The sequence below is a fragment of the Ornithorhynchus anatinus genome, chromosome X1 (assembly GCF_004115215.2).
Source record: "Ornithorhynchus anatinus isolate Pmale09 chromosome X1, mOrnAna1.pri.v4, whole genome shotgun sequence".
In the NCBI taxonomy this organism is placed as follows: domain Eukaryota; kingdom Metazoa; phylum Chordata; class Mammalia; order Monotremata; family Ornithorhynchidae; genus Ornithorhynchus; species Ornithorhynchus anatinus.
The window spans coordinates 54838340-54863682 of record NC_041749.1 but is presented as its reverse complement, the minus strand read 5'-3'; the positions used below and the strand labels follow the sequence as shown (position 1 = coordinate 54863682).

Genomic DNA, 25343 nt, shown 5'->3' with positions numbered 1-25343 from the left:
AGTCGGCAACAGATAGAGACAGTCCCTGCCGTTTGACGGGCTTACAGTCTAATCGGGGGAGATGGACAGACAAGAACAATGGCAATAAATAGAGTCAAGGGGAAGAACATCTCGTAAAAACAATGGCAACTAAATAGAATCAAGGCGATGTACAATTCATTAACAAAATAATAGGGTGATGAAAATATATACAGTTGAGCGGACGAGTACAGTGCTGTGGGGATGGGAAGGGAGAGGTGGAGGAGCAGAGGGAAAAGGGAAAAAAGAGGGTTTAGCTGCGGAGAGGTAAAGGGGGGGTGGCAGAGGGAGTACAGGGAGAAGAGGAGCTCAGTCTGGGAACGCCTCTTGGAGGAGGTGAGTTTTAAGTAGGGTTTTGAAGAGGGAAAGAGAATCAGTTTGGCGGAGGTGAGGAGGGAGGGCGTTCCAGGACCGCGGGAGGACGTGGCCCAGGGGTCGACGGCGGGATAGGCGAGACCGAGGGACGGTGAGGAGGTGGGCGGCAGAGGAGCGGAGCGTGCGGGGTGGGCAGTAGAAAGAGAGAAGGGAGGAGAGGTAGGAAGGGGCAAGGTGATGGAGAGCCTTGAAGCCTAGAGTGAGGAGTTTTTGTTTGGAGCGGAGGTTGATAGGCAACCACTGGAGTCGTTTAGGAAGGGGAGTGACATGCCCAGATCGTTTCTGCAGGAAGATGAGCCGGGCAGCGGAGTGAAGAATAGACCGGAGCGGCGCAAGAGAGGAGGAAGGGAGGTCAGATAGAAGGCTGACACAGTAGTCTAGCCGGGATATAACGAGAGCCTGTAACAGTAAGGTAGCCGTTTGGGTGGAGAGGAAAGGGCAGATCTTGGCGATATTGTAGAGGTGAAACCGGCAGGTCTTGGTAACGGATAGGATGTGTGGGGTGAACGAGAGAGACGAGTCAAGGATGACACCGAGATTGCGGGCCTGAGAGACGGGAAGGATGGTCGTGCCATCGACGGTGATAAAGAAGTCTGGGAGAGGACCGGGTTTGGGAGGGAAGATGAGGAGCTCAGTCTTGCTCATGTTGAGTTTTAGGTGGCGGGCCGACATCCAGGTGGAGACGTCCCGGAGGCAGGAGGAGATGCGAGCCTGAAGGGAGGGGGAGAGGACAGGGGCGGAGATGTAGATCTGCGTGTCATCTGCGTAGAGATGGTAGTCAAAGCCGTGAGAGCGAATGAGTTCACCGAGGGAGTGAGTATAAATGGAGAACAGAAGAGGGCCAAGAACTGACCCTTGAGGAACTCCAACAGTTAAAGGAGTTAACTATAACTATAAATATATACAGTTGAGCAGAGGAGTACAGTGCTGAGGGGAGGGGAAGGGAGAGGGGGAGGAGCAGAGGGAAAGGGGGGAAGAGAGGGCTTAGCTGAGGAGAGGTGAAGGGGGGTAGAGGGGGAGCAGAGGGAGCAGAGGGAAAGGGGGAGCTCAGTCTGGGAAGGCCTCTTGGAGGAGGTGAGCTTTAAGTAGGGTTTTGAAGAGGGGAAGATAGTTTGGCGGAGGTGAGGATGGAGGGCATTCCAGGACCGCGGGAGGACATGGCCCAGGGGTCGACTGCGGGATAGGTGAGAACGGGGGACGGTGAGGAGGTGGGCGGTGGAGGAGAGGAGCGTGCGGGGTGGGCAGTAGAAATAGAGAAGGGAGGAGAGGTAGGAGGGGGCAAGTTGACGGAGAGCCTTGAAGCCTAGAGTGAGAAGTTTCTGTTTCGTGCGGAGGTTGATAGGCAGCCACTGGAGGTTTTTAAGAAGGGGAGTGATATGCCCAGAGCGTTTCTGCAGGAAGATGAGCCAGGCAGCATACCGGCTAGTGAGAAAACCTTCTAATAGAGAAACTTTCTTGAGGATAAATGGGAAATTAGGGGTATTCTATCTGAGGATTGTGGGAGACTCTGGGGCCCCGGTTTATCTGCCTTCCCGCCCATCCCTAGCCAACTTGCCACTTTTTCTCAACCAGTCCTGGTATACACCACTTTTTTGGACATCAGCAGTTCAGCAGTCAGCCCACCTTTGGGGCCGATTCGGTCTTTCCCTGGCTTCTCAGTCCAAGAGTCCAGTCTAGTTTCTGACACTGCCCTGATCTCTTGCCCATACTTCTCAGGACTCTGGTGATCTCCACCCCCATCCCCCCACCCACCTCCCTTATTCTCCCTCCTTCCCACTGTCCCTCTCAATCTCGGCTCCTCCTTCCTGTTGCCACCCTTGGCCCCAGCCGGCACCCCTGGTCCTAGTCCCGCTTTCCTCTCCAACCTCAGGGCCTGGCCTCCGTGACCCAGTTGGCCTTTGTCTGGGTCCCTGCTGTCACTCAGCCCCAGGGCACATATTTCCCTTTCCTTTCCCTTCCTGGCCACCCGAGCCTGGAGAGTGAAAATAATTCACTGATATTAGTACTCATGATAGGCGGATGGGAGCTTAGAAGCACAGACTTAGCAAATGGGAAAACTTTATAAGCCGAGGTTTTTGAAGTGGGTGTTACTGTTCAACAGTGGGTTCTTTTGTTTCTTCTGTTTCTGTAGCTAATTATTTTTCCACTGTGAATAATGGACGAATCAATGCTATTTAGCATTTTAGGTAGCACTTTCAATTTGCAAAGTTGTATTGCAGATGTGCATCATCAACAGAGCCGATGGCTAAAATGACAAGATTTTGCATTTCTGAAATGCCTTACAGAGAGGCACCCAAATTACCTACCTTATCAGCAATTTTTAAACATCCTTAAACCCAACTTAGATGGACAATTGGAAGCACAGAGAGAGAGGCTCACCCACCATCCCACAAAGATTTGGTAAAGTTAGGACCTTGGATTCCTGACTCTCCAGTCAGAGCTCTTTTTAGAATGCCTAGGCCCCCTCAACAACCTCCCCCAGCGATCCCCACCCTCAGTCCCCCATGTGTGTCAGCAGAGAGCTGGGAATGGAGAGAAAGCCAACCTCAGTGCCTTCTTACGCAGTTGGAGAACAAAAGCTGGGATCCAAGCTGCCCCAGTCCTGCCTGAGGGCAAAACAGAAGCAAAATTTTTATGAAATCAGAGATAAAGGAGGTCAGGGAAATGAGTGTTACACTCTTGCCCGACTCGGACATAGCTGCGTGAGGCTGGGACCTCTGAAAACAAGGATGTGGGGATTCTGTGAGGGAACAGGAAAAGTACTGGCCACTAGTTTGAGAAAGCACATACAATACTCCAACTTTTATCCCTCAGAACCAGAATCGTTAAAGACCTTAACCTCTGCTTTCATCTGAGGCTTTAAAAGAAAATGAAGAGCTAGTGTAGCCTAATGGGAAGAGCACGGGTCTGGGAGTCAGAGGACCTGGATTCTAATCCCATCTCTGCTACTTTGCTGCATGACCTTGTGCAAACCTCTTCACTTCTCTGTGCCTCAGTTACCTCATCTGTAAAATGGGGATTAAATCCTACTCCTTCCAACTTGGACCGTGAGCCCCATGTGGACAGGAACTGTGTCCAACCTGATTAGCTTGTATCTGCTCCAGCACTTGGAAGAGTGTTTGACACGGTAAGCGCTTAACAAATACCATCGTTATTATTGTTATTGTTATTACTGTTATTCATTCATTCATTCAATAGTATTTATTGAGCGCTTACTATGTGCAGAGCACTGTACTAAGCGATTGGAATGTACAATTCGGCAACAGAGAGAGACAATCCCTGCCCACTGACGGGCTTACAGTCTAATTGGGGGAGACAGACAGACAAAAACAAGACATCATAATCATGATAAATAGAATCAAGGGGATGTACACCTCATTAACAAAATAAATAGGGTAATAAAAATATATACAAATGAGCACAGTGCTGAGGGGAGGGGAAGGGAGAGGGAGAGGAGCAGAGGGAAAGGGGGGAAAGGGGGTCTATCTGAAGGGAGGTGAAGGGGAGGCAGAGAGGCAGCAAAGGGAGCAGAGGGAAAAGGGGACGCTCAGTCTGGGAAGGCCTCTTGGAGGAGGTGAGCTCTCAGTAGGGCTTTGAAGAGGGGAAGAGAGTTAGTTTGGTGGAGGTGAGGAGGGAGGGCATTCCAGGACAGCGGGAGGATGTGGGCCAGGGGTCGATGGCGGGATAGGCGAGAATGGGGGATGGTGAGGAGGTAAGCGGCAGAGGAGTGGCGCGTGCGAGGTGGGCAGTAGAAAGAGAGAAGGGAGGAGAGGTAGGAGGGGGCAAGGTGATGGAGAGCCTTGAAGCCCAGATTGAGAAGTTTTCGTTTCGGGCGGAGGTTGATAGGCAACCACTGGAGGTTTTTAAGGAGGGGAGTGACATGGCCAGAGCATTTCTGCAGGAAGATGAGCCGGGCAGTGGAATGAAGAATAGACTGGAGCGGGGAGAGACAGGAGGAAGGGAGATCAGAGAGAAGGCTGACACAATAATCCAGCCGGGATATTATGAGAGCCTGTACCAGTAAGATAGCCATTTGGATGGAGAGGAAAGGGCGGATCTTGGTGATATTTTATAGGTGAGACCGGCAGGCCTTGGTGACGGATTGGATGTGTGGGATGAATGAGAGAGCTGAGTCAAGGATGACACCGAGGTTGCGGGCTTGAGAGACGGGAAGGGTGGTCGTATCATCCACAGTGACAGGGAAGTCAGGAAGAAGACAAGGGCTTGGGAGGGAAGATAAGGAGCTCAGTTTTGAACATGTTGAGTTTTAAGTGGCGGGCAGACATCCAGGTGGAGACGTCCTGGAGGCAGGAGGAGATATGAGCCTGAAGGGAGGGGGAGAGAACAGGAGCGGAGATGTAGATTTGTGTGTCATCTGCATAGAGATGGTAGTTGAAGCCGTGGGAGCGAATGAGTTCACCAAGGGAATGAGTGTAGATGGAGAACAGAAGAGGGCCAAGAACTGACCCTTGAGGAACCCCTACAGTTAGAGAATGGGAGGGGGAGGAGGAGCCCTTGAAGGAGACCGAGAATGAACGACCAGAGAGATAAGAGAAGAACCAGGAGAGGACGGAGTCCATGAAGCCAAGGTGAGATAAGGTGTGGAGGAGAAGGGGATGGTCTAGTGTCAAAGGCAGCTGAGAGGTTGAGGAGGATTAGGATAAAGTAGGGGCCATTGGATTTGGGAAGAAGGAGGTCATGGGTGACCTTTGAGAGAGCAGTCTCGGTAGAGTGGAGGGGACGGAAGCCAGATTGGAGGGGGTCCAGGAGAGAGTTGTAGTTAAGGAATTCTAGGCAGCAAGTGTAGATGACTCGTTCTAGGAGTTTGGAAAGGAAGGGTAGGAGGGAGATAGGGCGATAACTGGAAGGGGAAGTGGGGTCGAGAGAGGGTTTTTTTAGGATGGGGGAGACAAGGGCATGTTTGAGGGCAGAGGGAAAGAAGCCACTGGAGAGTGAGCAGTTACTTTTATAGCTAATGGGAGAGAGAGAGAAAGATTAAGAAGAAGAAGAACATTAAAGAGTAAGCTCCTCATAAACAGGAAACGTGTCTTTGGCTTCTGTTGCTCTTTCCCAAGCATTTCATACAGTGCATTGTCCTCAGGAGGTGCTTAATACATACTTTGGCAATTAATACTCCTATAACTGGTGCTGCACTGGTGGCAAGTTTTTCTAACTGCTAGAACTTTTTAGCAGAAAATGGAGAGAGACCAAATAATCAGATCTGAGCTGCCTGGCTGCGAAGGGATAGAGCACGGGCCTGGAAGTAAGAAGATCATGGGTTGCTCTCCCTCCCACGGTCCTTAATGTGGTGGTCCCACTCCCTATCCTGATTCCTGGGCATGTCACTTCACTCAACGTCTGCCCTTATTTCCCATTACATCTCACCCTGGCTAACCGCTTGACCATCCCCTAAACACACTTTGCTCTCGTGTTTTTAAGCCATGTTACGAGGATTTTATTACCATTTCACTCAGTAGTATTTGTAGAGCACTTACCTTGGGCGGAGCACTGTACTAAGTTCTTGGAGGAGTACAAGAATCAGTAGACATGGCCTCTCCCCAGCCCTGTCCTCCTTCAAATTTCTGCTCAAGAGAAAGCAGTTTGGCCCAATGGAAAGAGCACGGGCCTGGGAGTCAGAAGAACCTGAGTTCTAATCCTGGCTCCACCACATTGCTGTGTGACCTTGGGCAAGTCACTTAACTTCTCTGTGCCTCAGTTACCTCATCCGCCAAAAAAATGAGGATTAAGGGTGCGAGCCCCAAGTAGGAGTGAGACTGTGTCCAACCTGATTAATTTGTAACCGCCCCAGCACTTAGAATAGTGCTTGGCACATAGTAAGCGCTTAACAATATATAGAACTGAATGTATGGTTGGGGTATGAAAGGGACTTATATGTTCCTGGCTTGTGTAATTATATTCAGAATGTAAAATGAGCCAAGAGGCCTTCCCAGACTGAGCCCCGCTTTTCCTCTGCTCCTCCTCTCCCCATCACCCCTACTCCCTCCCTCTGCTCTACCCCCTTCCCTCCCCCTCAGCATCTGTAAATGTACATATTTATCATTCTATTTATTTTATTAATGATGTGTATATATCTATAATTCTATTTATATTGATGCCTGTCTACTTGTTTTGTTTTGTTGTCTGTCTCCCCACTTCTAGACTGTGAACCCATTGTTGGGTAGGGATTGTCTCTATCTGTTGCTGAATTGTACTTTCCAAGCACTTAGTACAGTGCTTTGCACACATTAAGCGCTCAATAAATATGATTGAATGAATGAATGAACAAATGCCATTTAAAAAAAGATTGACCTTGTCTTATCCTCTGCAGACCAACCCACCCAGCTTCAGTTACTCCAGTAAACACTCCCACCTTCTCCTCCACTTACCTCCCCCTCCTCATATCTCTGTACAGCTGTGGTCGGTCATTTTTTACGTTTGTTTCCCTTAGATTTCCCTGTTACACCGCCTGATTGGAGGGCAGGGACTATGTCTTCTTCATTTGCTGTCGCTCCCCATAGCGCCTAGTAATGTGCTCTGTATAACTGGGGGCTCAATCCATGTTGACTGACGGATCGAGAGAGGGTGAGGGGCTGGGACTCGCCAACTGCTCATTTCACCATTTGCGGAAAAGGGAAGGAAGTCTAATTGCCCTACTGGGTCTTCTCCCATATAAAGCACACTGTCCTGGGACCCTCTCCTACCTACCAACAAATGCCTACTGAACACGTCACCAGTTCCAAGATGTGGGAGGGATGTGGAGAGGGAAGCCGCCCCCCTGCTCCCCAACCCCAATACCACCACAGCTGTTTCTGTCCCACAGACAAGACAGAGGACTTCAGTTTCTGAGCTGCCAATCCTGGCCCCTTTCATAGGCCCAGCAATGCAAACCTATTACCAAATGTCTGAGAATGCTGCCCATTATCCAATTCACAGAGCACAATGGATCACACGCCTGCAGCCCATAGGAAAGATCACCCTAGAAGCGACAGAAACCCCAATCCCCAGTCACAGAGAGGGAAGTCGGAGGCTGAATGTCTGGTTTGAAACATGTTGGATGCACATGTGAGCCAAGGGTGGGCTTCCCATTCTAGCCACCATTTTTTAAGTGTGCTGGGTTGTTGTAGAGAAGGTAAGAAAGAAAGAAAAATGGGACAGGCTCCAAGACAGGAAAGTGCATGACCCCAAAAGGAGGATGCTATGATGCACTGATAATGGAAGACATGTGGAGCTTGGAATCAGAAAGGTCAGGAATGTCTTTGGCTCGCCAAGAGAGTGGCATCTTACTGAAATTAGGGATGGAAAATGTCTCCCCTGACCCAGGAAGAAAAGAGCGGGGACATTTGGCATTTTAAATAGGAATATTATCACAGTGTCAGTTTCTCAGGCTGTAATGAGTCAAACTTGGGAGGGTGCTGAAAGTTTTGCATTCTGCATGTGGAAACTGGGTTCTCTGAAGGTGATCTGCCTCTCAGAGTGGGGATGTTTGTGTTTAGACGAACCATCTCCGCGCAAGTAAACCAAGCTGCCGGCTTTGAATTCAATTTGCAGAAAACAAACAGAAGCTATAATAATAATTTCAGAGTTTCCCACGCTGGGGGATGCCATTCCAGTAGTTAGTCCCTCAGAATTCTCACCCATAACACTCACCCTCGTGGTGGAAAACTCAGATCATTGAGAACCCTTGCCTTGCTACTACCAGATATGTTTTCTAATTTGAAACATCGGTTTGATGCAAGATTTGTCCCTTTTTACTCTTTCCTGTCTTGGTTTAACTGTATTTAATCCTGGCTTATCCTGACCAGATAAATATTCTAGAACTGTTAGTGATGGCTTGAGGGTGAAATCTCGGCATAATGTTCACTGAAGTGTGGAAGTTTTCTAAGTTCCCTGTTTGTTCTATAGGAAATGATCATCAGCTGGCACAGACAGAAAAGAATCAACTTTTCCTACTGTATTTTTGGGTTATTTTCTGCCCCGATTAGGGAGAATGAATTTGATGGGCAGAGCCATGATTTGGGAGCAGGGATTCTGGGTTCTTGCCGTCGCTTCCATCTCAGACTCAGCATATGAAACATAAGTGATTTTGGAATCTGGCTATTGGAGGTTCTGTTTCTGCTCTTGCACAAGAGCAAAGGTAGGATACTAATGTGGCCCATCTCCTATCAGAGGCAGTGAGACTCTCTCCAGAAAGAAGTAAAGCAGTGCCTAGTTACTCTGTGGGTGGTCAATAAATGTTAGTTTTCATTCTCATTAGCTTCTAATTAATAGGTATTAGAAAGGCTCTCTCTTTCTAAATTTCTCTTTTGAGAGAGCTATTAGGCCTCTATTTTTTTGCACCTGAAGCTTGGCAAGTTGAATGGTGATGGGAGATGATCTAGGCCCTGGGCAGTGTGACCCTAGCATTTCAGGGCCATGCTGTTTTTCTGTTTTACACTGCAGAGTTCATGGGCAGGTAAGTGCACTAAGCTAATTTGGTCAGGAACTGCAGGCACAAAATAAGAAGGGGAGGATGAGAAAACAGTTGGGAAATATATTTTTTTTTAAATCAAGACTCGCTGAATAAAATTTTCCCTAGAAATTCTAGGTGCCCAACCAGGTTCACAACTGCTGCAAACTTCCAGCCTATGCGAGGTTGTTGTTTTTTTTTTTGTATTGCCTTTTTAAATCTAAGAAAAATATTTTCCCCTCATTGTATGGGTACAGTTCATTTTACCTGCTAGACTCCTGGCTTTAAAATGGTGCTAACAAGATGTTCACTGGAGATAAGCTTCAGATTGAGGCTCTCTGGAAAGGGCTTTCTGAGATGCAGTATGTTGTCCTGAAAACGGTACGCCTTTGCCTACAAGGAGATCTGAAAAATAAATAACATCGCCAAATGTGTTTCTACTGAAAATATTCTTCTAGTTCTAAAAAATTCTGGTATGGTTCAGAGAAATACTCCGTTCTCTTCAGGTTTTAAACAAGTGGAAATGTCATGGGATCCAAGATCTGGCAGCTCTTTTGTGGAACGCATGGAAGCAAGGAATCGAGAAATCTGGAAACTGTTACCTTTACATTTTACTGTTCCAACCCTGGTCCTGTGCGGCAAACTGATCCAGTGTGAACCTCACCTTACGACTCTTCTCCCAACACCTTTAACCCACAGATCTCAAAGCATGTTTTCCACATCGAGGAAACTCTATGGAATCCTTGTGAGGCAGATTTGTCTCCAGCATCAGGGAGAATTGTTCTCCAGCATCAGGGAGAATTATACACCCCCGTCCTCAAGGAGCTTACATTTTAAGTGGCAAAATGAGGGCCCGGGGCCCTGGATTTCAGTTGCCACGTTCCATCAATTTTGTCAAACCCTTTCCGTTCATCACACCCTTCTTTTCTCATCCCTAGCCCACAACATTACTTAGTTCAGAAGTTAGCAATCGTGTTTTTAGTGGTACTTGTTAAGGGCTTACTTATGTCAAATGCCATTCTAAATGCTGGGGTAGATACAAGTTAAGCAGGTCAGGCATAGTCCCTGTCTCCTATGGGGCTCACAGTTTTAAGGTACCTTGCCCGCCCGCCCCCCTCCCCCCACCCCTTCGCTTCTCTCCTTTTACGACCCAGCCCGCACACTTAACTCCTCTAGTGCAAACTTTCTTGCTGTGCCTTGATCTCACCCGTCTCGCCACCAACCCCTGGCCAACATCCTGCCTCTGGCCTGGAGTGCTCTCCCTCCTCAAATCTGCCAGACAGTTACTCTCCCCAGCTTTCAAAGCCTTATTGAAGGCACATCTCCTCCAAGAGGCCTTCCCAGACTAGGACCCGCCTTTCCTCACCTCCCACTCCCTTCTGCATTGCCCTGTCTTGTTCCCTTCACTCTCCCTACCCGCCCCCGGCCCCCCAGGCCTACAGTATTTCTGTGTATAGCTGTAATTTTATTTATTTCTATTGAAGCCTGTCTCCCCCCTCTAGACTGTGAGCTCGTTGTGGGCAGGGATTGTCACGGTTTATTGTTGTACTTTCCCAAGTGCTTAGTACAGTGCTCTGCCCACTGTAAGTGCTTAATAAATATTATCGAATGAACGAATGAATGGAAGAAGGACTTAGTCCCCATTTTACAGATGAGGTAACTGGAGGCAATGAGAGATCACACAGCAGCAAATGGCAGAGCTGAGGTGAGAACCCAGGTCCTCTGACTCTCAGGCCCAGACTCTCTCCACTAGGCCACGCTGCTCCCTCCAATTTGCTTTCCGGATCCCATCTGTCCGGTAAACTCTTTGCATATTTTCCCGATTTGAGCAATTCTCAGAGAGGCTCGGGGGGAGGGGGGCGACTGTACGCAAACTCTGGTTTCAAAAGGTACAACAAGTAATCCCAGCTCTGCCACTTGTCAGCTGTGTGGCTGTGGGCAAGTCACTTAACTTCTCGGTGCCTCAGTTACCTCATCTGTAAAATGGGGATTAAAACTGTGAGCCCCACGTGGGACAACCTGATCACCTTGTATTCCCCAGTGCTTAGAACAGTGCTTTGCACATAGTAAGCGCTTAACAAATACCACCATGAGAAGCAGCGTGGCTCAGTGGAAAGAGCATGGGCTTTGGAGTCAGAGGTCATGAGTTCGAATCCCAGCTCTGCCACTTGTCAGCTGTGTGACTGTGGACAAGTCACTTAACTTCTCTGTGCCTCAGTTACCTCATCTGTAAAATGGGTACTAAGACTGTGAGCCCCATGTGGGACAACCTGATTCCCCTGTGTCTACCCCAGCGCTTAGAACAGTGCTCTGCACATAGTAAGCGCTTAACAAATATCAACATTTTAACTGGAAGAACGGAGCAAGAGAAAATGCAAGAAAGAGCGAATGAAACTGTGCAGGAGAGTGTGGGAGAGTGGTTTTGATCTCTCGGACTCCCGAGTGCCTCCGTCGGTGGGTGAGCCATTTCATCGACCAGTCCCTTCTCTGTCCTTCCATATCATCTGTCTTCAGGTTATTTATATGGAGAGTTGCCGAGTCATGTCAGTCTGTTTTCCACATGTGACAGTGAACTTTTATCTCACAGCCTTGAAGCGTTCTCTTCCTACCTTCGAGATAAAAGCAGGCACATAAATCGTTTGGGGCTCTGTCTGTTTCAGAGCCTTGATCCCGAGGGTTGACAGAGATTGGTCAATATAGCTGCGGTATGTTTTTCAGACCCGGCTTTGTATTTCCTCCCGAAAGAAACCGTTGGCATATAAACTCGCTTAGGAGTGATCAAAACAAGTCTTGCGCTAAGGGGAAAAAATGCGATATTCCAAAAGGGGTTATCTGCAAACTTTCCTTACAGTCCAATAACAGGAAAGAGGGAGTAAGGGGGGCGGTGTGGAGGGGCAATTGTTCCCAGTGGGAGTGGGAGGTGTGTGGGGTTTTTAGGCCTTTGTTTTCCTTCCTGAAGCCAAATAATAGTAAACACTGCTCAGGAGAGTTTCGGCACAATCTTTCTGTTAACCTATCAGCAGCCGCAGACCTCCAATCCGAGTGCTCTGCCTCAAGAGAGGAAAAGAATTCTTGCCTCTTAAAGGATGAGGTGGCTTGGCCAACCCCCAGATTGGTTCATTTTGTAAAGACCAAAAAAGTCCTTCGGGACAACTGGTCGATAACAAGAGCCGAAATATCTCGCGGTGTTTTCCACATCAGGACGCTAAACTTCCACGGTGTTCCCTTTCCAAAGTCCGGTCCTCGTCGTTCGAGACAGTAAAACCGAATCCAGGAGAGGCCGGACTCTCCGCAGTGGGAGGGAGCTAGGTGGTGAAGAGGAAGGAGATGCGGGGGGCAAAAAAAGACTCCCCCAGATTCACCCCGAAGTGGCATTTAATGCAGTACCCCGTGGCCCACCGATCCGTAGCGCTCTTCGTAACTCGAGTGCTGAAAAGGCTGCAGGGAAGATAGCCTTGGCAGGTGTTAGGGCACCAGAGAGACCTCTGGCTCTACTTGATGTACACTGTACTCTTTGCGTGAGTGGAAACGACTTGGGCAGGATTCGCTCTCGCCGCCTTCCCCCAACCCCCCCACCCTCGTGCTTGGACTATTTCCCCTTTCGATGAATTTGTGATTTATACGCTTGACCCCCTCCGAGCTCCAGACAGCCCGTTCTCCTCCCCTTTGGTCATTCCTCCTCGTAAAAACTTCTTTGCCGGGGAAGACCGCGCTTCTTCGAGAAAGCCGAGAGTTAACTTCTGTGGACTCTCGCCGCGGCCTTTCCGACTGGAAAGTAGGCGAGGAGCCGCCGAAACGCTGCCCTCGCCCACCGCCCGACCCGGTTCCACTTTGGGGTAGAAAATACGAACACGAGGACTTGCTCGTTGCCACGAGAGGCTGCTGAGGGAACGCCTCCGCTCGGACAGAAAACAAAATCGCCTCTGATTTAGCCATGCTCACACGACGACCCCCCGCCGCCCCAGTTCAGGAAGAGCGCGGGGGAAAGGGAGGGAGTGGTGCGATGGGGGGAGCTCGGTCCTCAAGGGAGGCTGGTCAGTAGCTCTGGTCCTCCCTCTCCTCCTCCTCCTCGTCGTCGTCCCCGTCTCCGCCTCCCTCCTCCTGAGGACGGGGAGGTAACGGGACGGCGAGGGGCAGCGAGGGGAGCGACTCGGAGGGCTGGGGTGGGGTGGGCGGTGTCAAGAGCGCGGCTGGGGCGCTGCAGGAAACAGGTTTCTTCTCCTCCAGCCGCCCCTATCCCGCCCCCTCCCCTCTCTTCCTTCTCCCCTCCCTCCTTCCCTCCCTCCGTCCCTCCCTCCGTCCCTCCCTCTCTCCCCGCGCGCTCGGGCTGCTGGCTCGGGCGGCTGCAAATGCACTCGGCGGCGCGGCAGGCCAGGAGGCAGCAGCATGGCTCGTCCCGCCGCGGGGGGCGCAGCCCGTAGCCTCCCGCTCCCGGCGACCCCCGTGCCGCCGCCGCCGCCGCCACCGCTGCTGCTCCCGCTGCTCCCGCTGCTCCTGCTGCTCGCGGGGAGCGCCGGGCTGGAGATCGAGCGGCGCTTCCCCTCGCCCACCCCGACCAACAACTTCGCCCTGGACGGGCTCGGGGGCAAGGTGTACCTGGCGGCCGTGGACCGGCTGTACCAGCTCTCCGGCCCCAACCTGAGCCTGGAGGTGGAGGAGGTGGTGGGGCCGGTGCGGGACAACCCGCTGTGCCACGCCCCGCAGCTGCCCCAGGCCTCCTGCGAGCACCCCAAGGTGTTGACCAACAACTACAACAAGATCCTGCAGCTGGACCCCGGGCAGGGGCTGGTGGTGGTCTGCGGCTCCATCTACCAGGGTTTCTGCCAGCTGCGCCGCCTGGGCAACATCTCGGCCGTGGCCGTGAGCTTCCCCCCGACGGTGCGGGGCGCCGAGCCGGTCACCGTGTTCCCCAGCATGCTCAACGTGGCCGCCAACCATCCCAACGCCTCCACCGTGGGCTTGGTGCTGCAGCCCCCGGCCGGGGGGGTCACGGGCGGCGGCGGCACCCGCCTGCTGGTCGGGGCCACCTACACGGGCTTCGGCAGCCAGTTCTTCCCCCGCAACCAGAGCCTGGAGGACCACCGCTTCGAGAACACGCCCGAGATCGCCATCCGCTCGCTCGATGCCCGCGGCGACTTGGCCAAGCTGTTCACCTTCGACCTCAACCCCTCCGACGACAACATCCTCAAGATCAAGCAAGGCGCCAAGGCTCGCCACAAGCTGGGCTTCGTCCGCGCCTTCCTGCACCGGGGCAGCGGCGGCCGGGCGGCCCGCCGGCCGGCCGCCTTCGCCTACCTGGCCCTGAACAGCGAGGCCAACGCGGGCGACAAGGAGAGCCACTCGCACAGCCTGCTGGCCCGCATCTGCCTGGCCGCGGCTCCCGGGGCGGGCGCCGCCGCCGAGACCAAGAAGCTCACCGAGTCCTACATCCAGCTGCGGCTGCACTGCGGGGGCCCGGCGGGCGGAGAGGTCTTCAACCGCCTGCTGTCCGTGTTCCCGGCCTCCGCGGGCCCGGCCCGGCCCGAGGAGCTGCTATTCGGCGTGTTCGAGCGGGCGGCGGGCGGCGGCGGGGGGGCCGGGACCCGCCCGCAGTCCGCCCTGTGCGTCTTTCGCTTCGCCGACATCGAGGGCGCCATCCGGGACGCCCGCAACGCCTGCTTCGTGGCCCCCTCGCCGGACGTGGTCACCGTGCTGGACAGCGTGGTCCAGGGCACCGGCCCGGCCTGCGAGAAGAAGAGGAACATCCAGGTAGAAGGGACGGGGCCGGGACGGGGGACGGGTCGGACGGGGCTAGAAAGAGCAGGTAGACTCGAGGGAGTAGGGCGGCGGACAGAGCATACCTCCCCGGCGTCTTGCCTCTAATGGCCCCCTCTCCACCCCCCACCCCCAGGTGTTCCATACGCAGGGGTTCACCCGTGAAGGACACAGAGATTCCGATTCCTTACCCCTCTCCCCCCCCCCCCCCGCCTCCCGGCCCTCTCGCTTTCCAAGTCTGCCCAGAATCCCACCCCTCTTCCAGCCTCGCAGGTAGCTCCAAACAGAAAAGTACCCGTTCTCGTATCTTGTGCGATCCTATCGAATTCTAACCCAAACGGAGAAACAGTTATCTGGCCGAGGGCGTGCTTCCTCTCCAGAAAGCAACTTTTCAGCCAATCAGATGTTCCTGCTACCCTGGAGGGATTCGGAGCCTCCTCCTCCTCCTCCTCCTCCGGCAGATCCCTTACACATCCTGGACCCTAGCTCCCCTTTGGAGTGATGACTGGCTGCTGGAACTATCAGGTGTCACGGGTTCTAGAGTGAAGGCCTCTTCAAAGCAGAGCTCTAATCTTGTCAAGGATTTAGAGAAGTGGGAATTAGGAAAGGAAGGCCCTGTTGCTTTTCTGACCCCTGGGAGAGAAGGGTGGGTGGAAGGAAGGGGATGGCGGGGGGAGATGTCTGGTGAGGGAAAGAGTGAAGCGATGGTTGTGAAAATACCTGGACCCAATGGATTCACTGGTTCAAACTCAATTGCTGCGAGGACTCTGAGAGGGGTCTGTCTGGAGGGATATTTGACCATGGGTTTCTTCAGTTAAAATGCCATACCCCCCGCCCCCCCCGCCACATCTTGTCTTGTCAAATTTCCTCACTCATGCCTAAGACTTCCCCCACATTCTCACTCTTTCTCTCCCCATCTAAAAAGTTGCACCCCACACCCCTCTTAACTTCATCCCCCAAAGGGGCTGCATTTGACTAGCAAAATGCAACAATCTCTGAGTGGCTCTGGGGCAGAAGAAACTCCCAAAGTCTAAGAGTTCATCTCAGAACTCATGCTTCCCTCTCTTCGGAATGTAATTGTCTCAATCAGCTGGGGTTTCTGCCCGGCTAGAAGATGATCATCTCTCCCGAACATGCATGGAAATAAATGCCTTCCAGGCGCCCTCTCACGAGAAGGCATCTACGGTATTTGGTTTTAGCACCGCAGGCTTGGAAGCCCAGAGGAGGCAGCTAAAGTGCAGCCACTACTTTCTCAGGAGAGGTTTACATTCAGGATAGTAATCGTGTGTAAACTCTCTGTCACGTCAAAAGGCAATCAGATTCCTCTTTGGGTTAGCACGGAGCCAAACATGCCGTGGTTTTTTGGGTTTTTTTTTTTTAAACTACCCCCTCTTCCAGCAAGAATTGTCTTTATTCCCACGTTCCCCGTCCCCAGTGAACCAAGGGTGACTCATAGTCTTGATTTTTCCTTTTGCTCTTTGGTCGCTGCTCTCGGCACCGAGTCAGAGAGAAGGCAGAGTCTTTCAAGCATGCACGTTCAGCCACAGCTGTTTCCTGTCCTACATCCCCAAGGGTGTGTGCTTCTGTAGAAGGACAGCGTAAAGGCATAGAGCCATGCGGGACACACAAGGCGCCTTGTCTCCCTGCATCCAGGGTGAAAGTTTGCCGTTGTCCGAATTGGTGACTAAGTGGATATACATACGAGGAGCAGACAAAGCCTCCAGTTTTCCCCTTAGTAAGAGATGCAGACAGACTGGATGTGTTGTCTGCAGTTTCATGCCTTGTACGGGGGGTGTAGGGCATTTTTGAAGAAATGAAGTACATGTTCAGCTGGCTTTAAAAAAAATACCATATGTTGAGCGCTTAATGCGTGTCAAACACCGTTCTAAGCTCTGGGACGGATACCAGTCAATTAGGATAGGACACAGACCCTGTCCCGCATGGGGCTCACAGTCTAAATAGTCTCAGCAGACAGTCAGAATGCACCTCTCCCAGGTGAGGTAGGCTGTTCTGTTGGGTTCCTGGCCCGTGGTCTCTTGGGGGAGGTAACGGTTCCTTCTTGAAACCAAACGGCAGGGCTTAGGCGTAGGACAGCCTTCCTCTTGCACTTCCTGGTGGCCTTCACATGATGCTGCCCAAACCCTGCTCGGCAGGACCAACGCGGCAGAGTGACGAAGGATCAGATGTCCATCTGGTGGGAGATGACTCCGTGGACACGGAGCTAACAAGCTCACTGCTTTAACGGGCCACGTTTCCCCCGCTCTTTGGTCTTCAGCTCTGCTTATAGGGCTCCAGATCAGTGTCTTCTGCCCAAGGGATAGTGGCATCCTGGCACTTTATTTTCCTCTCTTCTCCCGATCAAGTCGGTAATTAAGGGGGCAAAGATTCGGTTCATATCAGATCCCCTCTCCTCAGTGGCCAAAAACATTAAAGAACTAAGTTCCTTAGTCAGCATGAATCCTCCAGGATTACTTGGGAACTTGGCCTCAGTGCTCGCTTAACGTCGTCTATGTTTTTGATTAGAGCGATGCTGAATTTTCTCTGCGTGCCAGAGAGGCACGGATCCTGCCACCCGATCTTCGGGTCTGTCCGTCTGAGGAAGATTTCCCCCTTAACTTTCCAGGGTTGAAAGAGTGAGCCTGCCAGTGGTAGAAGTGTTGCTTTTGTCCCTGGGCTCTCACGCTTGCTCGCTCAGCCCCTCTTTGCTTTTTGCTCCTGGAGGTCGGGGCGTGCCAGAGTCTGGGCTCGCTCTGCCAGGGGACAAGGACCTGCGCAGACCCAGGGAAAAAAAACACCTCAGCTCTAGTCACACAGTTGGTGTCACTTGCCATCGGGCAGGGAAAGGGAAAGAATCACATGGGGTCCGTATGGGCTGGACAGCCTTCTGGGGTAGACTCTGGGAGATTAGTAAAAATCACTTGGGCAGGTCAGCTGGTGGAGATTTCTCCCCGTGGTTTGGCTGAAGTTTCTGACCCCAACCTTCCTGAATTGTCAGGGATTTATTTGTGGGATCTGATGGCCTCAGAGGAGCTGAGATGCTTAATCTCAGCGGGCATTAGGTACCCTGCAAAAGTTTTAATCCCCTAGAAATTGTGATCAGACAAACACCTGGACAGGGTCCTCCCTCTCCTTCATCTGGAAGGAAATCTGTCTCATTTTCTTTCTAAACCGTTGGGGTTGCCAGCTAGTTAACAAACTGGGTTTTTGTTATTATTATTATTTTCACTTCCCAGCCAGGCTCTGCAGAGAGGGAAGTAACAGGCATTATGTGTTTGTCAGTTCCATAGTATTTAACTTCAGTTTCACACCTTCGAGACACTGAAATGTTTGCATCTGCCTTATTCTTTAGGTCCTGGGAATTCAGCAGGAGAGCATAATAAAGCAGAAGTAGCTTATTTGTAGTATTAGATATTACAGTTAAGGGCCTGTTAGTGTTTCTATTATAAATCCCAGTTTTCCAATGGTTTGTGTGTCCCAACCTTCGGTATGTTCTTTGGGTCCTTGAACAATGACTGTTTGAACCATTTGAAAGAAAATGGGGGGAAATTAACCCATATTATAGGTTAGGGTTTTAATTACTGTAATTTTATGTTAACGGCATAAAAGGAAGGGCAAACTAGTCTTTAGCGGTAGTATGGGGTATATGTGTCTTCTAACTACCTTTCGGTAAAATGGAAAATCTCCAGCAAATTTGAAGATGTACATCACAGGGATGGTGCGTGTTATATGTGACCGAGAGTTTTTGGTTTTTTAAAGTCAGTCAGAGGGGGTTATAGTTGGCTGAATAAAATCGAACGATGGTTTCCTCTTGGGGACAGATTAAGGCTAAACCCATCACACTGCACTCCTCTAATGCCAACCTACTCGCTGTACCTCTATCTCGTCTGTCTCGCTGCCACCCCCTTGCTTGCCCATGTCCTCCCTCTGGCCTGGAGCTGCTCCCCCCACCCCACCTCACCTTCATCTTCCACAGACCACCACTCTCCCCCTCTTCAAAGCCTTATTAAAATCACATCTCCTCTGAGAGGCCTTTCCCGACTTAGCCCTCATTTCCCCTACTCCCTCTCCTTTCTGTGTCGCTTATGCACTTGGATAGAGAAGCAGCGTGGCTCAGTGGAAAGAGCCTGGGCTTCGGAGTCAGAGGTTATGGGTTCGACTCCCAGCTCTGCCACTTGTCAGCTGTGTGACTGTGGGCAAGTCATTTAACTTCTCTGTGCCTCAGTTACCTCATCTGTAAAATGGGGATTAAGACTGTGAGCCCCACGTGGGGCAACCTGATTCCCCTGTGTCTACCCCAGCGCTTAGAACAGTGCTCTGCACATAGTAAGCGCTTAACAAATACCAACATCTGTGCCTTTTAAGCACCTTGATTTTTACCCCATCAGCCCTACAGCACTGTAAGCCCGTCAAACGGCAGGGACTGTCTCTATCTGTTGGTGACTTGTTCATTCCAAGTGCTTAGTACAGTGCTCTGCACATAGTAAGCGCTCAATAAATACTATTGAATGAATGAATTGAATGAATTCTGTGCATTCCTGTAATTTATTTCAATACTTGTTACCCCCTCTAGGTTGTAAGCTCCTTGTGGGCAGGGACCATCTCTACCAATGTGGTTGTTATGTACTGTCCCAAGAGGAGAACCCAGTGGTCTGCGCACAGTAAGCACTCAATAAATATCATCAACTGATTGAGATAATAGAATGGTTGATGACTGTCAAAGATAAGTAGTTTAAGGACCAGCCCCCTCAGAATAACAATAAAAATAATAATAATAATAATGTTGGTATTTGTTAAGCGCTTATTATGTGCTGAGCACTGTTCTAAGCGCTGGGGTAGATACAGGGTAATCAGGTTGTCCCACGTGAGGCTCACAGTCTTAATCCCCATTTTACAGATGAAGTAACTGAGGCACCGAGAAGTTAAGTGACTTGCCCATCATCTCACAGCTGACAGATGGGGGAGCCAGGATTAGAACCCTTGACCTCTGACTCCTAAGCCCATGCTCTTTCCACTGAGCCATGCTGCTTCTCAGAAGTAAATGGGGAGTGTGCGGGAGGGTGAGGATACCAGCTTGGCTTTCCCTTCAGATCGTACCTGGCCCAGAAATCTCTTGGGAAGAGGGAAATAACAATAATAATAATAATTATGGTATTCGTTAAGCGCATACTGTGTGCCAAGCACTGCTCTACAAAGTAATCAGGTTGTCCCACGTGGGGCTCACAGTCTTAATCCCCATTTTGTAGATGAGGTAACTGAGGCACAGAGAAGTTAAGTGACTTACCCAAGGTCACACAGCAAACAAGTGGCGGAGCTGGGATTAGAACTCACCTCCCCTGACTCCCAAGCCTGTGCTCTTTCCACTAAGCCACAAATAGTAACAGAACCCCTAGGTTGGGCTAGACTGATGTGTATGTGTGTGTGTGTGTCTGTGTTGGGGAAGGAAGAAGGTTGGGAGATGGAGGTTGGTGTTGTGGATGAATGCCCTTTAGCATTCAAAGTCTCCATCCACCTTATTGTAATCCTAAAAGATGAAAAGAAAAAGGTGTCCATTAAAAAGAGCAGATATCTTTTTTTTTTGGTTTGTTTTTTTTTCAAAAAGCTCATGTGGATAAGATATCATATATGACCTGAATCTACCAAAGTTGGGGGAAGGAAAAAAGAGGATTCAAAGCACCCTGAAACCAACCTCGAAACATGTGAGAGCTTCTGATGGGTTTTCTTGACTCTCTCATGTACTTGGATATAATGACATGGGACAGTAATGGAGTTTAGCATCTTGTGGCTTTAACTTAGGCCCTTACTGTTATTTGAACACGGTGTTCTGTGGTTAAATGATTTGAAGGCCAGCAATGATTTTTTATGAAAATGGATTAGTAAATAAAATATGCTCCTCGGACAGCTTATATAAACAGTTCCTGTGGGTCATTCACTTGGTTTTGAAACGTAGCTTAAAGCCAATAGCTAAATGTTCTCCAAGCAAAGTTTATATCCCCTGGGGGACATGACACATCTTTGACTAACTCTAGAAGGGAAGCAGGGGCTTCTGGCAATGACCGAGTGTAAAGACAAAGGGGTTGTTTGGAAAACACTCATTTTGAAGGCCAAGCGCGCAAGGTCTTGGAGCCACGGGAGCAGAAGCTTTTATAAAACCGGGGACTTGAAAGTTCTCCAAGCCTTCTAGAGAAGGAACTTAGACCTACAAGAAAAGGAATTAGGCCTACTAGAAAAGGAACAAACAAATCACCAAAACTCCAACAAAAATGCCACACATGAACAGGACTCGATGGAGGGGAAAAGATCCCTGGGGGAGCTATGGGCCCCAAAACCCTCCACCTACACCCTGCATGTAGAAAGGGGTCCTAGATTGCAGACACCCTCCCTTTTCACCCCAGATACGCCCCAGGTTAACCCACCCCCCCGATTCTCTACCACATGTGCCAATCTGGCCTTGGATTTAACAATCCTATAAAATATGGCCCATTCAGTCATTAGGACAATTGAAAAAAGGAATTGGCAAGGCAGACCATTGCCAAAATCCAAACCAGGATATACAAATGAAAGCAAGTTAATTTCTACTGCTATTCTAACAGAGACAGTTAGTTTTCATATCTGCCTACCTTTTAGTCCATGACTGTTGGAACATTTAACAACAACAGTAATAATAGTCATATAATAACTGTGGTATTTGTTAAGTGCTTACCATGGGCCAGACACTGTACTAAGCGCTGGGGTGGATCCAAGCAAATCAGATTGGACACAGTCCCTGTCCCATGTGGGGCTCACAGTCCCAATCCCCATTTTGCAAATGAGGCAACCAAGACAAGTGCTGGAGCTGGAAGTAGAACCCAGTTTCTTCTGGCTCCCAGGCCTATGCTCTATCCACTAGACCAGGCTGCTTTTTAAAGAGACAACGCTCCTCAAAGAGAAGGATAAGAGGTCAAATATTATGATGAAAGAAGGGCAGTGAAACTACCCTAGACAAGTGGGTGCCTTTCCTAGGCATTTTGCCCTCCAGGGAAGGCGATTCCATGCCCTCTCTCAGGAGCCTATTCCATTATTTTACAACCCTATCTGGAAGTTCTTCCTAATACTTAAACTAAATCTCTCCTGCTGCCATTTAAGCCTATTTCCTCTTGTCTCTCCACAGTGGAAATGGAGAAGAGGATGTCTCTGTCTATCCTTATTGCATTTGAAGATCGTTATCTCATCCTTTCATCCTTCTCTTATGAGGGATGAAAAGAGCTGAGAGAAAAGAAAGTCACAATACCAGAGGAAGTTTATGGGATTCACTGTGTGATTGACACCTTAAAATGAATCACCATTTGTTCTCGGGGGTTGGATCACTGGAATCCAGCGACAGACATCATTAGAGGGGAGAGAATTCATGGGGAAATAGCAAGGACCCTCCTCCCCCGCCCCCAATTTTTAACTTTCATGAGTCAGTGTCCTTTAGATTCTGCATGGGCACAGTCAGAGCAGGCCAGAGCTTGGAAGTGATTTTGGAGCTGCCAGCAACGATCCTGGATTTAAGGAATCATCATCATGAGACTGCAGAAAGAGGGATGGAACATCCTTTGTTCCCATGGGTGTGATGGCTCAGCTCCCACAAGAACAATTCATCCAGTTCCTAACTCTAGTGAGAACTAGGTAGTTTTGCTTAGCGTGGTGGCTTTTCCTGTAACACAGCCTAGGAGCAGCATGACCTAGTGGAAAGAGCACGGGCCTGGGAGCCAGAGGACCTGGGTTCTAATCCTAGCTCTGCCACATGTCTGCTGCGTGACCATGGGCAGGTCACTTCACTTCTCTGGACCTCAGGTGCCTCATCTGTAAAATGGGAATTCCATACCTGTTCTCCCTCCTACTTGTACTGTGAGCCCCATGTGGGACAGGGACTGTGTCTGACCTGATTATCTCATACCTTCCCCATCGCTTAAAACAGTGCATGGCATATAGGAAGCACTAAACAAACACTACAATTATTATTGCTACTACAGGAATCCTGCCCCAAAATGACCAAATTCCCCCTCCAGGACACAAAGTGACAATCCCACTTCCTAGCCCCATCATGAGCACATTCTCCCAGCACAATTGGGCTATTGTAGGAGCTATCTCCCAAGCCCTTCCAACCCCGAGTTTCAAGGAGTTAAATCCTTGAAAGTTCAAGGTGTCCCTTCTACTCCTGCAGCCAGCCTGACAGAATTTCCCACTCACCCAGGCTGCTGGCATATGGAAGGAACTTGGAGTCTCCCCACAGAGCCAGATGCTTGAAGGAGGTGTTCCTGCCCCTTTTGAAACTGCAGAGAAAGCCTCGGCTGACTCCCTGGGTTCAGGGACTTCCTAAGGTTCCGGCGGCAGCAGAACTGACGGCTGGTTTTTCAGTGAAATTCATTCACTCATTCAGTCATATTTATTGAGCGCTTACTGTGTGTGAAGCACTGTACTAAGCGCTTGGGAAAGTACAATGCAACAATAAACAGACACATTCCCTGCCCACAACGAGCTTACAGTCTACGGGGGCGGGCGGGGGTGGGGAGCAGACATTAATATAAATAAATAAATTACAGATATGTACTTAAGTGCTGTGGGGCTGGGAGGAGGGAAGAACAAAGGGAGCAAGTCAGGGTGATGCAGAAGGGAGTGTTGGGGGGGGTCTTAATCTAGGAAGGCCTCTTGGAGGAGATGTACCTTCAATAAGGCTCTGAAGGGAAGAGGGTAATTGTCAGATGGCGTTCCAGGCCAGAGGCAGAATGTGGGCCAGGGATCGGCAATGAGGCAGGCGAGATCGAGGCACAGTGAGAAGGGTAGCACTGGAGGAGTGAAGTGTGTGGGCTGGGTTGTAGAAGGCAAGTAGCGAGGTGAGGTAGGAGGGGACAAGGTGGTAGAGTCCTTAAAGCTAATGGTGAGGAGTTTTTCTTTGATGCGGAGGTGGATGGGCAACCACTGGAATTTTTTTAAGGAATGGGGTGACACATCCTGAACGTTTTTGTAGAATTTTCTTGGGAGCTGGCTCCACAGGGGCCCAGGAGTCCCCTCAGATCCTGTAACAGTGGATGGTTTCAGGGAATGTGTAGGATCTTCAGGGAGACTCCCTCAGGATGCTTGATCACTTTTGAGGTGGCCTTTTCACAGAGAAACTAAGCCATGACTCCGGTATTTGGATCGTGAAACTGGAATACACAGGACTTTAGGTTTATTGATTCCCCCCTTCAAGTACTCATGAATTGGCACATGTAACTCAGGCATCAAAAGTGTGACACTAGCACCCTGATGGAAAGAAGAAAGGAGCAGTTTAAGTTTAAACTATTATTGCCTATAACAATAGTAATAAAGCATTCCCTTCCCCATTTGCCACTTCATTTAAAGCCCAGAGTGGTTTATTCTTGAGAGCAATTCTGTTAATAACTCTAGCAACAATAGAAATATAACAGTAAATGTCCTAAAGCCCGACAAAACCGAAGGCTAAAAAGGGCACATGATTGCCATATTGCTTTTGCTATTGGTCTGTGGATGGTTTACATAGTGGTTGACTCTTATGGAATGCTTTCTTTCCTTGGATCTCTTGGATCTTCCAATCATTGATTTGGATTCCCTTCGCCCTGTGTAATGCAGTGTTACTTGTTTCTTTTCATTGTTAGGTCAGTTGATCCTTGGAATGAATCAATCGGTGGTATTTATGGAGTGTTTACTGTGTGCAGAGTACTTTACTAAGTGCTTGGGAGAGTACAGTGCAGTAGATTTGGTAGACATGATCCCTGCCCCCTGGGAGCTTATAGCCTATAGGGGAAGACAGACATGAAAATAAATTACAGAGAAGGGAAATTTAGAGTGTCCAAAATCGGGTAGCAATTCAATTTTGGAGCTCAGACCCAGGAGTCCCAACTCCCAAGGTAATCCTATCGGTAAATAATCATGGGTAATATTATTAATAATTCCTACTACTAATAATAATAATGGTATTTGTTAAGCACTTACTATGCATAAATCACTCTACTAAGTGTTGAGTTAGAGACAAGATAATCAGGTCCCACACGGGGCTCACAAGGCGTTGAATCCCCATTTTGCAGATGAGGGAACTGAGGCACAGAGAAGTGCAATGACTTGCTCTGGAAAGAAGGTAGCAGAAGTCTGGTAGGAAAGATCACTGGACTAAGTGGCCAGATCAATCGAGGACCAACAACTCATGCTACTCTGCTGTGGATTTGCTGGGCAATTCTGAATGTCATTTAACTTCTTTTTGCCTCAGTCTCCTCAGACCTAAAATGGGGATAAAACCTCCCTTACCTCAGAGCTGGTGGGAGTAGAAAGGAGATTGTACATCTGTGAGGCACCTTGAGCTCCTTGGAAGAAAAGTTGCTATAAATCCATGACACACTGTGGTTCCAGTTTATTGAGAAAAACCGAAACACCAACTTCTGAGCCCCATCATATTTTTTTTCTTTTTCTCAGTTGAATTGGGCAGGGGTTATGAATCTCCCTTTTTCTCTATGTGGAGAAGTAACACCTTCCTTTAACTGAAGCGGGGAACAGACTGTCTGAAGAAGTCATCCACTCAGGGAGGCCAGTAGAATTTATTGACTTTTTTTTTTTGAGCCGAAAAAAGCCATATTAATATCTTACATCTGTTTAACAGTTCTGCTGGCAGACCCCTTTCCTGACCAACCATGCTTTAAATGGAGCTTTGGGGAATTCCTACTTGAGGAGGGGGTGAGCTCAGGTCTAATGGAGATGGATCTGCTGGAGTATGGAGAAT

At 49.8% G+C, this 25343-nt stretch overlaps 1 protein-coding gene across 1 annotated transcript in view; it reads left to right on the top strand.

The window, feature by feature from the left end:
• Positions 1–13197: 13197 nt before the first annotated feature.
• Positions 13198–25343, top strand: part of PLXND1 (plexin D1) — a 155141-nt gene continuing 142995 nt past the window's right edge. The window contains exon 1 of the mRNA XM_029050663.1: positions 13198–14587. Within this exon, the coding sequence (XP_028906496.1) occupies positions 13226–14587 (1362 nt within the window). The 5' untranslated portion in view covers positions 13198–13225. The remainder of the gene's footprint in view (positions 14588–25343) is intronic.